The sequence below is a fragment of the Nyctereutes procyonoides genome, unplaced genomic scaffold (assembly GCF_905146905.1).
Source record: "Nyctereutes procyonoides isolate TBG_1078 unplaced genomic scaffold, NYPRO_anot_genome, whole genome shotgun sequence".
Lineage (NCBI taxonomy): Eukaryota > Metazoa > Chordata > Mammalia > Carnivora > Canidae > Nyctereutes > Nyctereutes procyonoides.
Window position 1 is genome coordinate 3,255,450 of NW_026575159.1, and position 15,056 is coordinate 3,270,505.

Sequence of the window (15,056 nt, forward strand, 5' to 3'; positions counted from 1 at the left end):
AATATATATTTTCTATAAGATGTATTTCTATATTTATGATTGATATAGTAATATATAATATAAATGTAATAATATTGACATCACTAATCTTAGAGCATGTTACTTTTTATTATATATCTATTTAAGAAGTTGGATTCACTTTAGCCAAAAAAAAAAAATCCCCATGTTATTTCTAATCAGAAGAAAAATTTAAAAAGCCTATGCTTAACAGATGAAGGAAGTTTAAGAAAATAGGTGGTTGGTTTCAAAAGATTTGAGACATGAAAGAACTTGAAAAGCTCATTCGCCAATATTGTGTGGTCTGTGCTATCTGGCGGTGTCCTTCCTGGAGATAGGGCCCCACTACATTTACTATGCCTGTTGCATTTATTGATCATATGACTTAGGCTTAATTCTATCCAAGAAAAGATTGAACTGGCTCCTATCCCAGGCAAGGTCAAAGCTTTCAAGCATTAAATACCTTTTAACATAATACAGAGATTTAAACCCAAACAAAAAGGGGAAATTTGATTCACATAGTTCTTATGGTTTTATGCTCCATACAAGTTGGAATGATTAGGCTTGAGGATGTTAATTATTTTTCCATAACCTTAAGTAAAAAAAGGCTCAACACATTTGTTATGGTCCTTTCCCAAGAATTAGGGGACTCACAATTCAGAAACAAATTTTTAATATTTTATAATAAACAGAGTTATGATTGAATTTTTGGATAAACTAAGCTGGCTATACAGCATTTGGTTTTAGAAACTTATGAAATAAAAGGAAAAATCCTATTTCCTATTACTATGCATTGAAGGAAGTTCAGAGAGGAAAGTATCTATAGCTATTACTAACACAAAGGTAAAAAATAGATACATAAATGATCTAATTCTCATTTTGGATCTGCTTGGAAAATTAAATAGTCTTAGAAACTGCTTTCATCTCATTTGAAAAGATAACACTTCTTTTCCAGACATCATATCTTGGAAGGGAATGATGTCATTTAGAAAGGTAACTGTATACCAATTCTGTATATGTAAGACTCTTACTCTGCCTAAAAGATGAATACTTCTTAATAATTTTTGTCAACTGCCTAAATAGCCCAATTTTATTGATTGGTCTATATCCCATATCTTACAGATTTGAACTTCTCTCTTTTTTTTAAGATTGTATTTATTTATTCATGAAAGACACACACAAAGAGGCAGAGACATAGGCAGAGGGAGAAGCAGGCTCCTCACAGGGAGCCTGATGTGGGACTCATCCCGGAACTGGGATCATGCCCTGAGCCAAAGGCAGAGGCTCAACTGTTGAGCCCCCCAGGCGTCCCAGATTTGAACTTCTTATTTTAGTTTTTATAGGCTTACCTTGAGTTTCATACCCTTGCTAGTTCTTCTGCAAGCATTACAATAAGCAAAGCATATCCAAAAGTAGAACCAAATTTTATATCTACAAAGCACAATTTTCTTGGAAGATAAAGGTCCTAAAGATGCATTTTCCAAGCACATCTTATAGGATTCAGAGGATTCAAGGGTTTATATCAATGTAGGAGAAGAAAATGAGATTATAAGGTAGAAAGGAGCAGGGTGGCTTATAATTGGAATATGAATCAATTTTACATAATTTTCTGATAATAAACTCTTTCCTGTGTCTCTCATGTAGGTTCAGATTAAAAATTAAAAAATTTATTAGTAGTGCAACTTCAGTCACCACTAACATGATCTCACTTAACTTCCCTGCTAAGAGATTCAGTCTAGAATTGATGCCTTTATTACAAAGCCTGTGTTCAATATATACTATGTGATTTGGGCAAGTTATTTTTCTAAAATAGGAATAATGGGAGTACTTATCTCAAAGAATTACTGAAAAGAGTAAACAAATGATTTTTTACATCTAAATTGCTTAGAATAGACCTGGCAAATTGTTAAGTGCATTTGAACCACTGTATTAACCAGCTTCTAAATTATACCATGGGAAAGTCACACAATAATTTTTCTTACTAGTGCCATACTAAATGAGGTATTTTAAAAAATTAATACCTATGAAAAAATTTCAGGTTTATCAGTCTAAAGTTTCCATAATAGAAAAACACTACTACTTGTGAGAGGATCCATGATCATAAAGGGGAATGAATAAAACAAGGAAAGGAACACCTAAGTCAAGAAAAAGGCCAAAGTCTTTCTCCCTTCTGCTTAGTGAACTCTCCCTCTCACAACACTCTGCCATTTCCAATAAAACTAAAATCTAATTATAGTACTGACCAGATGCCACATGAACTTCTTTCCTCTGAAAAGGCATGGGGCTGTTTCTATAGTGATAAAAATTCACCTCTTCCAGGCTTACCTGCTCAGGCTACTATTTTTTCTTAGGCCCAAACCTTCAAGTTTACATGCAAGACGTATGGTGAATGAGTATGTGGATGTGTATACACGCCCATGTATATGCCAACTGATTTTAAATTTAAGTATATTTTAAGATATCAACAAGTAGAGTAGGCAGGCTTCATTTCATAAGATCTAAAGGCTCCAAAAGCTTCCCGTTTACAATGAGTTACCCTCTTCTCTTTACTCCTAGACTCACCAGTGTATCCTCATAGTTATTTTTCTTTCTTTTAAGCCATGGAACACTTAATTCAGTGAGATTTTGAATAGAAACTCAAAACAAAAATTGGTGAAACCAAACTTCTGTGGTAGGTGGCCCAGGTAGCAATGTATGGAACACTGCTGCTTTTTTTTGCCCCCCTGCACATTTTCCATCCTTACCCATTATAAAACAGCATGAAAGGCCTCCTTTTAGGAAAAAAAAAATGTCCCAGCAAATGGAAATAAAAAACACTAAGCTAACTTAAACCACTAATCCTTACTGAAATCAGGAGAGAGAGGATGTTGGTAGAGTACAGACTCTCCTCTTGACAATGATGTAACATCTGGCAGACTGCTCTTCAAGATTTATTTCTCTCATCTATCAAAGGAGACTAATAATCAAGAAGATTAAGTTAGGCTTACTTACTATATACTACATAGAAATGTTGATATTATTATCATTCATTCTTTTAAACACATACTTATTGAAGAGCTGCTCTGTGCCAGAAACCATGCTGGGTCCCAGGAAATCAAAGACCAAGAGGCACAATCCTTGTCTTTTGACCTCTACTGGTGAGAAAGTCATACAAAGCTGCTTGAGGGAATTAGGGCAGGCCTTCCAAGAGCTCCTGCACAGTATCCACAGGAAATGAGGACATGGAACTGGTAATTTAGGTGGGGCAAAGAGAAGAGGGAAGTTGTTTCATCATTTGAGGATGGAGCACTACAAAGGAAGGTAATCCTTTTGGAGTATTGGGTCCCTCTTGGCACCTTGGGTCAAAACTCATATGTCAAAGAGCAGGGCTCTCTTCAAGGCTCACCATAAACTTTCTTTGAGCAGACTGTCTCAATCACTACACTTCTACAGTGTGTTATACTTATCTATGTCATTGTCTCTCTTCACCACTAAGGTGAGATCTATTTGTTCTATATTGTGTCCCTAGGCAGTGATTGACAAATAACATCCACTTACTATGTATTGAGTGAAGGAATAGATGGATAATTTAATCAATAAATAGGGGGGAAAGAGTATATAAAGGAGATATAACAGCAGGAACATAGTATTTGCTTACTTCAAATTTTACTTTGCATCCTGTTCAACATACTGATAAATCCTAGCCTCCAACCCACTCTTTCAGGTAAACATGAAAAGCAAATCCTATCAAGATTATGATTTAAGATAGAAAATATTTCTCCCACCCTAATAGGAGCAGTGATTCTACAAATAGCAATATGTCCCTGGCATCCCTTCCACAGTATTTAGACTATAGATGATGTGTGTTACCTGGGTCCTTGGGACTTTGAAAGATTGTTCCTAACTCTTCTCTGTGTACTTGAAGTACATATCAGCTCAACATGTAATCTACACAAGGCAAGCATTTATGAGCAATGGGACATCCCAGTAATGAGCAGAGAATAAATAAAAAACTTTGTGAAAGAGGGATTGGAGACATGGGTTTGAGGGAAGTCTGTACCATAGGGTTTTCATCTTTTACAGACCTGGCAAACAGTATCTCTGGAAGAAAAGAGCTCAGGCATATATATTTTTTCAGCTTAACAAGCTCACAAATCAATCTGATTATTCAGCAATTCAACTAGGATCTGCTTTACATCTCGTAAACAAACACTTCTGGTTTTACCTTTTTGGGTTCTGGCATATTATTAATATATATAGTGTAGATTCCACTTTTATTAAAACCAGCTTGATATACATCTGCACAGTCTCTAAATGGTTTCTCTTCCTCTTTTTTTCCTCCCTTTAGTAAAACTGCAAAAAAAAAAATTGCAATATGTGAACAAGAGTATCAGTACCATTAATACCCAAATGGACTCCAAGTATAGCTAAGCAAAGTCTTTATTTCCTCCAAATGTCAATATTGCATTTACTGACAAATCAATCATAAAGACAATACTAGATTTGAGCTGACTCACACATTACATAACTAATGGAAAAATGTGTAGAGCAATTTATAACTGAATACTTTTTATTTTTTCCTTCCTTACTTAAATTTTATTTCTCTATATAATGCCTGGAATATCAATACAAAGCACCAGTGACCTAATGGTGTAACACATCCAACTAATAATAAATTAAGTCAATTTTCTCGCAAAAAATTCTAAAATGTTCTTACCTACATTTCATAAGAAACTTTTAAAAAATGCTACAGCATTTTTGGAGGAGGAAGAAATAAAAATAACAAATTTAAACATAAAAATACTGTATGGAGGTTTAAAGTGCTAAAAGTAGATTGTTTTTCTGTGGCTTTGGACTGATAAGCTCCTAGAAATTCTTATTTTAAAAACACAAAAACATCAAAATCATTAGATTTAGAAATAGAAAAGAGCCTCTGACCTAATTTGCCTAGAAAGAAAAACTTTGTTTTTTATTTAATGCCTGAAGTTAAACCAGCAGGCAGGTGATATACAAATAAAATAACACAAATGAGTAAGACATGACATTAACTGATATAGTGGAAGAATTCTGTAAAGGTGGAAGTCAAATGGAAAAGGAAATTTAATTAGATAGGCTCTACTGAGAACTTAATTTTATTCACTGATTTTCATCTATTTTATTTTTTATTTTTATTTTATTTTTTTATTTTTTATTTTATTTTATTTTTTTTGACTTTCATCTATTTTAAAGTTCTTATTAATGAGCTCAAAATACCAAAATGACTCATATTTTGTAGTCCTTTGTTAAAGACATAGATGACAAATTTATAAAATATCTATGATTAGTATTTTCTAATAAATATATAGTTTAGTAATTGGCTTCATTAACCCTTTAAGAAGTTTTTAAACATTATTTTATCACCTTGCCCTCAAAGTGTCATGTTATTTAATAAATACTTTCTTTCAATCCCTCTGAGTTATGATGGCATTTTATAATAAGAATATCAAAAGTATACTATTAAATGATGCTTTTAAATTTATGTTTCATGCTCCAACAATCTAAAGCACTAGCGTGATTTAAATTTAAGTTGTGTGAATTTGCTATTTATAGGTAATTAAAAATAAAGTCAACTGAAGGAAAGAATATCAATGTAAATACTTCAAATTTTCAAAAATACTTGTTTCATGAAAATGAAATATCCACTCAGATATGCTGCTGTAACAAAATATAGAATTTTAACTTTTAATAGTATCATGTTTTTCTGTATAGCTCATGTCTACACTGATGGTTTTGCCTACTTATATTAATTACATCTAAACACCACCATTATAGCTGCAATATCAACACAGAACAAATAATCTGAGGACTACACATTCATATGACAGTGAAGAAGCATGGCACAGAAGGTATCCAATAGCAATTTTAAAATGAATATATAAATGCTTATTTGGAAACTATCTTTAATCGCAATGGATGTGTTGATGGGTTAATTTAAAAGTATTGTTCTGAAAAACATCAATGCAATTCATTTGCACTTGCTTAAGACTATTTTTCTAAAACAAAATCTTCCTAAATTCTAAATGTTTAATCTTCTGTTGAAACAAGTTGAAAATAACCAAATTAGATGTAAAAAAAAAAAAGGGTTGTAAAGAAATGCCAAATAAAATTTATGATCCCTTGAGAGGATGAACACAGGAAGATGCGGTCAAGAGGAACTCATCGGTAAACCCATTTTTCTTTTTTGGGTAAGAAATGGAGAAAATCACTTATCTAAGGAGAAAATGCTTCTCACTGAACACACCACTTCCTGCCTTCCCTTGGTTAGTTATGCAGTGAGAATGTACTCCATTCCCACTTCTTTGTCACCTCCCATCCTCTTTTCTTTTCCTCCTCAGGAAGATGTGGGTGAAGAGACTGTTGCATGGGAAGAGGGAAGCCCACACACATTTTCAATAACGGAGAAAAAGGAAAGAAGTTGAATATTACCTTATTTTTCCAGAAAATAATTCTATAAAAATGATGTCCAAACAATGAATGTAAAGTCTTATAATTGGAAAAATAGTTTGAAGATTCCATCATAAAAGGTACAAACAGTGCTACGGTTATACTATGGATTTGTTGTGATTGTAATGGCAACATACCTTATGAAGATACTTCACCTTCTTGAAATATAGTTTGATGTTTTTGAAAAATAGAAGCATGTTCTTTCCAGAAGAATTAGTCATTCTTTCCAGAAAGATTAGATTGCTTGTATTTAATTAATAATTAGTAAATATCAAGCTTGAAAGTTTAATCCAGGCTATATTTTAGAGTATTAAAACATTTAAAATCAGTTTAAAAGCTCCATTCACAGCTTATGTTTGACATTTGTATTATATACTACGGTTTGAGAAAGTCCCTTCTACAAAGGTAGACTGATCTTCAGTTTTTGTTTTTTTGATCTACGAAGTGAGGGAGTTAAAAATATCACTGATGCAACTGTATGGATTACATAACACAGAGGAAAGTGACTGAATTACAGTAAGAACTCAAGAAATGGTAGTTTTTATTATTGTTACAGTAATAATATTATTTTTAATGGCAGCATTAAACTATTATTCTCTCTTACTAGTAGTAAGAGCCTACACTAGTAGGCTAGAGAAGGCCAGCAAGTCCAGTCAATGGAATAGTGGATCTTCCACCCTCAAATCCAATATTATAGCTGACCAAAGGTTAGGGAAGTTACAATTGACTAATTATATTAGTACTTTATTGAACTGGCCTCTCCTTATCAAAGTTGGTCAATTGGCTTATTTTATTCATTGACTATATCACATTATACCACTGTTTAAGCCTAAAAAAAGGTAATCTCATCTTGCTGCATATATTAGCTTTATCTCAATAGTTAAAATGTAAAGATTTCAGATGAAATGACATATGATGTCTATAACAACACATTGATTGTAGAGGCTTTAATCCCATAACTTTAATTTTTATGACTAATTATTTTCTTTGTATGTACTGGAGATACATGGTTACATATTATAACATTGGACTTATAGTAAACATTTTAAAACATAGAAAGACAATAAAAAGATGAATTTACTGACCATTACAAGTGTCAGACCTAAGGATACATTTTTGTAGAGGTGTTGAGATTTAATAAAATGGAAGATAATGTCTATAGGAAGGGGAATGACAAGATACAGATATGGAAAACGCGGTGGAAGAGGATAAAAGCAGCATCAACTGGACAGTGCCGGGGGGAATGGACTGGAGGCGTTTATCCATCTGGTAAAGCAGCTTAGACTTTTTGTAATAATAGACTGGTTTAAAAGAATGAATTTAAAAATTGATCTTTATATCTAGAAGTTCCTTCTTTAATCATACACATGTTTTTTTTTTTTTCCTTTCCCTTTAATTATTAGTGAGTTTGTCTCTCCTCTAATTGAGAGTCTGGATCCCACCATTACCACCAAGTCTCTCAGTGGTCTCTCTTTCCTTCCTTCCTAACTTGTATCTCATGGTCAGGCATTAAAACAGTTCAGGGACAATTCATGGTGCTCTCCACTCACTGTCCTTTTACCTACGAATCCCTTGCATGAATAAATCCCAACCCAAGGAAGGCCATTTATTCATTTTAACACCCTGCTTCCAGATTGCAGACTCTAAAGTGAGGTTTTTTAATGCCATCGAAATACATGTTTTCTAAACTCAGCTATGTTCTCCATGCTGCTCATTTAAACCTTTGGTCATTTATGATAGATTTTCTTTTTTAAAAAAAATTATTTATATTAGAGAGAGAAAGAGAGGGTGAGCAGGGCAAGGGCAGAGGGAGAGAGAGAAAGAATCTCAAGCAGATTCCATGCTGAGTATAGAGCCCCACATGGGGCTCGTTCTCACAACCCTGAGACCATGACCTGAGATGAAATCAAGAGTCTGACGCTTAACCAACTGAGCCACCCAGGTGCCCCTAGAATTTCTATTCCATTTCCTGAAAAGTTTACTTCAGACCTTTCCACTTTTATCAAGGCTAAATCTTACTCCTATCATCTCTCATTTTTTAATATATGACTTTGTTTTACAGTTTACTATGAAGATCAAAGCTATTTGGTATTTCCTTCAACTTACTCCCCATACTACAGAAGTTGGCTTTGCCTATCTTTCCCCTTGCCTTCTGTGTTGACCTCTCTTGGTCCCTTTACTCTTTTCCAATTGTCTTTTCTCTTTCATCTTCATTGGGTTCTCTTCCTCTCCTCATCCACCATATGGATGCTGACCAAGGTTCTATTCTTAAATCTCTATTGCTTATACATTTGCTTTTTTTTTTTTGCAAACTATCTATCATGCCTTCAAACTTCTACACGGATTTTTTATATAAGCATTTTTGACACTGTATGTTCGCTTCTCTCTTGACCTCCAGATCCATATCTTTATTTGTCTGTTGGGCAGTTCCCACTGCCCCCTCAGCTTCCATTTTTTTTTAATGTTGCCTAATCTTTCCTTCTAAACTCTGTGTTTTTTTTTTCTCTTACTGGCCCCACTATCATTTCTCATTTGCCATCAGTTAAAAAATAATAAACACCAAAATTTAAGACAAATAGACTGTTTTTTATTAGTTTCTCAATTTAAAAGCCTGTCTCCTGTCCCCTCTTAATTTAATCCATGCTATAATTATTAATTCAACAAATACTGATTGAGCATCTTCTATGTGTATGACTTTTCCTAGTTTGTGAAGATATAGACCTGAGACAACCACAATCTGCTTGTAACATAATCACAGGCTGATAAGAGAAAGACCCACTATATTAGTAACTCTTCCATGATATCTCTTGGTAATTATATCCATGATTTGTACCCTCCATGATAGAGAATTCCATTCAAGCTAGCTCAAGGAAAAAGATAATGTATTCAATCATAGACGGTGTAGAATAGAGTTTTAGGTAAAGAATAATCATATTTCAAAGAATGTGAACAGGAATTGGTTTATCTTTTTTTTTTTTGACTCAGATGATGACTCTTTACCTGGTCACAAGATGACTAGCAACAGCTTCTAGAGATATAATGTTAGCAGCACCAAAGAGAGATAATGCACACAATTGTTATTTTGAAGGTATGTACCAATTTCACTGGGAATATTCAGGAAGAATTTAAGTCATATATTAAAAAATGAGAGATGATAGGAGTAAGATTTAGCCTTGATAAAAGTGGAAAGGTCTGAAGTAAACTTTTCAGGAAATGGAATAGAAATTCTAGGGGCACCTGGGTGGCTCAGTTGGTTAAGCGTCAGACTCTTGATTTCATCTCAGGTCATGGTCTCAGGGTTGTGAGAACGAGCCCCATGTGGGGGCTCCATACTCAGCATGGAATCTGCTTGAGATTCTTTCTCTTTCTCCCTCTGCCCTTGCCCTGCTCACCCTCTCTTTCTCTCTCTAATATAAATAATTTTTTTTAAAAAAGAAAATCTATCATAAATGACCAAAGGTTTAAATGAATTCTGTCAGGTAAACTTGGGGAAGGCTGTTCAGAAGAGAGAACAGCTGAATGAAAATGAAAACAAAAAAAAGTAGAACAGTTTATCTGAACTAAATTTTAAAAGCCTGGTATGGCAATTCAAAGATTTTGTGCACACCAATATCAGCAAATAAATCTAGAAAGTCTTAGGAAAGAATTATTATTCATTCTTTTCATTTAGCCTTATCTCTATAGCCTAATCTTAATGATCTGAAGGGAAAGAATAGAGACACAAGCAGGTGCATGTCTGTCTTTCACCAGCCAACATTCAGTCAATAAGCAACCTGAGACCCTGATTGCAGCAACTATTGACTTTATCTGGCTCTTCCTTTTATTTGCCCAACCAATTTCAATCCAGATGGCATGTCTACCACTGGGAAGACTTGAGGGAAGAATCATAAAGCTGAGGCAGGGTCACTTCAATTCAGATGAACCCTCAAAAGAAAACTTCCTGGAATGTAGAATAGGTAATTCTGAGTTGTAGCAAACCTAGTATAGAATACAGAAGGCAATTAGCCTTTGCTATACCAAAGACAATGTAAAAAGCCATAGTCCTTGATCCTACTTACTTCCTAATAAGTTACTATAAAGGGGTCAATTCTTCAAATATCCTTTTTAAATCTTAGATGTGGCTAATGCTTCCTATCTCTCCAGTATTCAGCAAGCATCAGAATATATGTGGATCAAGTTATTGGTTTAAGGATAATTCTTGTGTTACTTATTGGACCATCATCACTATGGAGATCACAGTAGAGGAATCAACCCTAAACCTATAATTTCTCACCACAATAGGAAACTAAGTTAACTGAGTATATGGATAAGTAAATCATCATATCTGATAAGGTGAGAACAAGCAAACAACTGATTGATTAGATTCCATACTTTTCAGCCAGGTGTGTGGGCACCTCATGGAAAAGCCATTTGAAAACACACCCTAAATTCCTAATTTATTTGAAAAGACTTTTAAGTGTGGAAGAAGGTAATACCTTGCATTCAAGGGTGGTGGTAAGTTAAAAGATTTATAGGCAATAATCATTATTTCAATATTAAATGGTGGGTATGAGGGTGAGGGATACTTACCAATAACTTTATAAATATATATCACACATATAACTATATATATATATATACACGAAAGCTTTATGCTTCTGAATTGAAAATTTCAAAGTTGGTACTTTATTTTATATATAACTTCTGTATACGAACCTAAATATCTAGGAGATCTAAATATCTCAGCATGATTGTTTTTAACCTACAAAAATGGCAATTACATACAGTTTAATGTAATATATTTGCACATATATATGTATATATGTATTACATATAATGTAAACTGCTATATCACAGTATAACAAACATATATATTCTATTTGTAAATACTTTAAATCTGAAGTTTTTGGATAAGTAGCCAAAAGCTTCTCTTTTTAAAATCTACTATTCTTTCCCCCATAGTCCTCCTAACCCCAGTATAAGAGAACACTTGAACATCATTTACTTAGTACATTACTTTAATTAAATTTTTTTATCAAAAGAACTGTTCATTATATGTGCGTATTCTGCAGATGATACTTAAAATCTTAACTACCCGCCATCTTCTTGGTGGAAGTTTAATGATCATGATAAGATAAATTGACATACTCACAATTAGTAACTAGCATACTTACTATGTGTTCAAATCTGAATTTTGTGACCCAGGTATGTTTTATATGCTTTGTTTCATTTAGTTCTCATAAATACCTTATGAAGTATGACTATCAATATATTGTTATATATATGAGAAACAGAGGCTAAGAGATGCTTTCTAACTTCACCAAAACTTCTAAGTAGTGGAACTCTTTTGACTATAAAGCCAAGAATCTTAACTATCTCTTACTGGCCCCTAGAACGAAGTCAAATCCAAACAGGACTCCAATGACTCATCTGTCACAGAGTCCCCAGCAATACTTATCTCAGATGACAAGGTCATACTCAGGGTCTTGGGTGAATCAGGACAGGCCTGAATTCAGAATGGCTACAGCCTTTTCTCTTGGAAGCAGGAAGTATTGGAAGAGTGACAGGGGTCAGAAAAGATAAGAAAGAAGAAAAATGTTGAGATGAGGATAGACAAGAACCACAGGCAACAGAATTATCTGTGAGGTGGAAACTCATAGCAAAAATGTGGAGCACTGTTGGCCCACAACTTCAAAAGCTAACAGAACATTAGGAAATAAGAAGTGCCTGAGCAGCTGTATTAGATTTCATAATGTCTATATCCTAAAAATCATGCTGACCAAAATTTACCCCCATTAGTCTTAGATATTATTCTCATAAGCCTAATTACTTGATGTCCCAGCCTCTGGACTATCTGCTGAAGCGACAGATTTAGAGGAAATGCTAGTGGAGAAAGGGAGGGTGAGCATATATGTGGGTATTTGTGTGGGCGTATGTTTGTGTTCACCTTCTAGAATGAGGCATGAAGACAATAACAACAACAAATTGATAATCAAAAGGATTTTTGTGTGTATGAGGAAGAGACAGTAATCTTAGAAGTAGGCAAAAATAAGAAACGGGAACAGTTTGAGCAGTATATAAGGGACAAATTATATACTTTTCCAAAGGCATCATGGTATTCTGATGTAAATTAAATCATGCTGATAAGAGTGAATCAAATTATTGCAAAAAGCTTCAATTTTATTCAATCTTTTCTGAAAAAGGAGAAGATGAAAGCAATGAAGAAAATGTACCATCACTATATTTTTAAATTTAACATTTTACTACTTAAAGAGATGCATTTTAACTATCTGCAGAATTATACATATGTTACCCATATGTATAATTGTAGACGTATACATTTTTGGTAATACTGAAGTGTATGTATAAGGTGCATAAACTGTTAAATCTATATGGACCTGCAAACCAACCTATGCCATAGGTAGATGGCTAATTTTATGCTATTTTTTTTAGTGCAGGATAATGAAAAATCAAGTAATTCTACATAATTCTACTTTAGCTTGCTTAGTGTATTCAAATAAAATTTCCAGTGTTCCTCAAATGTGAAATGACTCATATATATAACTGAATGTGTATTTAATGCATATTATACTTAAAGCAACCTAGGACCAAAAAAGGAATTGAAAGTTGAAAAGAGATTTATACTCATTTGTTTAATAAAGTAATACTCATTTTTCACAAAATTTATTTCTGTGTTTTCCTTTTGGGCACCCTGATGGGTAGTTATGAGTGCTACATGACCCTTGCCATTTGTTCAGAAGGTCATTTAATTAACAAAAATATTTCAGGTGTTTCATGTGTGTTAATTTCCCACCTAATGTTTTTGGCCTGAGTGGAATATATCGATTTTGAACGAAAGATTTCCCACGCATGTTGGAAAGCATAAAGGGTATCTTTTGTGCTTTGCTATGAGTAGACAAATAATTTATTTCAGTAAAAGCCATTAAAAATTTAATGAAAGTCCTTGGGCAATGCTATAAATGGAAAGCAGTTGCCAGATGCTTTAGAAAACTGACAACAACAACAACAACAACCTCCTCTCCCAAGCCAAAACCAAAACCAAAATACTTCACTCTGAAGTTTTGAATAAATAAAGGCTGACTGCCACCATAGGTATATCACTTCGAATCTTATTTTTGTGGTAAAATATAATACTTGATTACCATGCTGAGCTTTATTCTGAACTTGAGACTTTTCCTAGTCATTAGAAGTGATAGAAAAAGAAGAGAAGAAATTGAATGATTAATGAGTCATAGAATATGTGGATTTGTCTAGGGCACCAGACAAACTCTAAGGTGTGTGGTACTTTTATGTTGAGCAATCTAGCAGCAGAACTGGGACTAGAGCTCAGATGCCCTGATTCCTGCTCCTGTTAGACCACCAAGTCTTGCCCTATAGATGGCATATATCATAGCTGCTCCAAGACACTGGTTAGGTGACTGTCTCAGTCGAAGTCCTAGCTCTAGGGAGATGAGCTGGAAGATTAATTATGGTTGAGATTCAGTTTATTTGTGCATATGTAAGTGTGTACATGAGGCTAAAACAACCAGAAAACCTTCCTTTAGAACCAAATCTCCACTTAAAATGAAACTCAAAGTTCAAATTCACTACTCTAAAGGAACTCATGCTAGCTATTAAACAGAATGTTCACACCTAAAAATAATTGTGGGTATTTGCAAAGACACAATAGAATACACACTAAAAGAGGTTTAGCTTAATTGGTATTTCATTTAATAATTTAACTTTATCATAAATTCATCAAAAAAGTAGATAATTCTTAGTAGGTCACATATTAATGTGATTCCTTAATGGAGATGGTCCCATCCAGAATGTAAACATCCAAGCCAGCAGTGAGATGAGATACCAGTGTCCTTAGTTATGATGTGATATTCTTTAGTTGAAAATAAATGGTGAGCTCTAATAGGAAACTAAAAATGTGTTTTTACCAATAGTTTATAAAGGCTCTTTACAATCAACTTTTAGAAAAATGGTGAAAATTAATATTATTTTGTTTCTATGTATTTAAGATTAACTGTATGGTTATAATATTTCTCAGGTTTTATTTCATTTTTTTCTCCCTTTTTAAAGCAGAGACATTTCATAGGAGTTTCACTGTATGGTTGATGTGATGAATACATACTGGTTAATAAAATGTGTTTTTGTCTTTTTTTTTTTTAACTTTCTCTCCAAGTAATTAGAGGTGTCATTTGGACTCAGTGTAAAGTACTAGAGCTTATCTGTAAGTAACCACTGTTCCATTACGTTCCTGGACTTAGAAAATATCTATTCAGTTCAACTCTCGTGTGGATGAGTCCAGGAAATGACTTAGTTGAAATTCTATTAAAAATATTTTGTGCTTCTTTGCTTTAACAAACCAGACCATGAAAGAACAAAATTAGAAGAAATGGAGTTTGCTCATAGAAATGTTGGAACAAAAAAAAAGAAAGAAATGTTGGAACATAAAAGCAACGTGTGTGTGTGTGTGTGTGTGTGTGTGTGTGTGTGGCCTTTCACCTTGGAAACTTTCAGGTCCAGCCAGAACCAGGAGATATCCCTTTTCAGATAGTTTGGTTTCTGAAATTGAAACTTTAATTCCAAAAGAGAATTAGACACAAGTT

The 15,056-nt window shown here is 33.7% G+C and overlaps 1 protein-coding gene across 5 annotated transcripts in view; it reads right to left on the reverse strand.

Moving 5' to 3' along the window:
* ANGPT1 (angiopoietin 1) overlaps nucleotides 1-15,056 on the reverse strand; it is a 242,052-nt gene that overhangs the window by 50,140 nt on the left and 176,856 nt on the right. For all 5 annotated transcript variants that reach the window (XM_055313861.1, XM_055313860.1, XM_055313863.1 and 2 more), the window contains exon 5: nucleotides 4,202-4,329. In XM_055313861.1, the coding sequence (XP_055169836.1) occupies nucleotides 4,202-4,329 (128 nt within the window). The remainder of the gene's footprint in view (nucleotides 1-4,201; nucleotides 4,330-15,056) is intronic.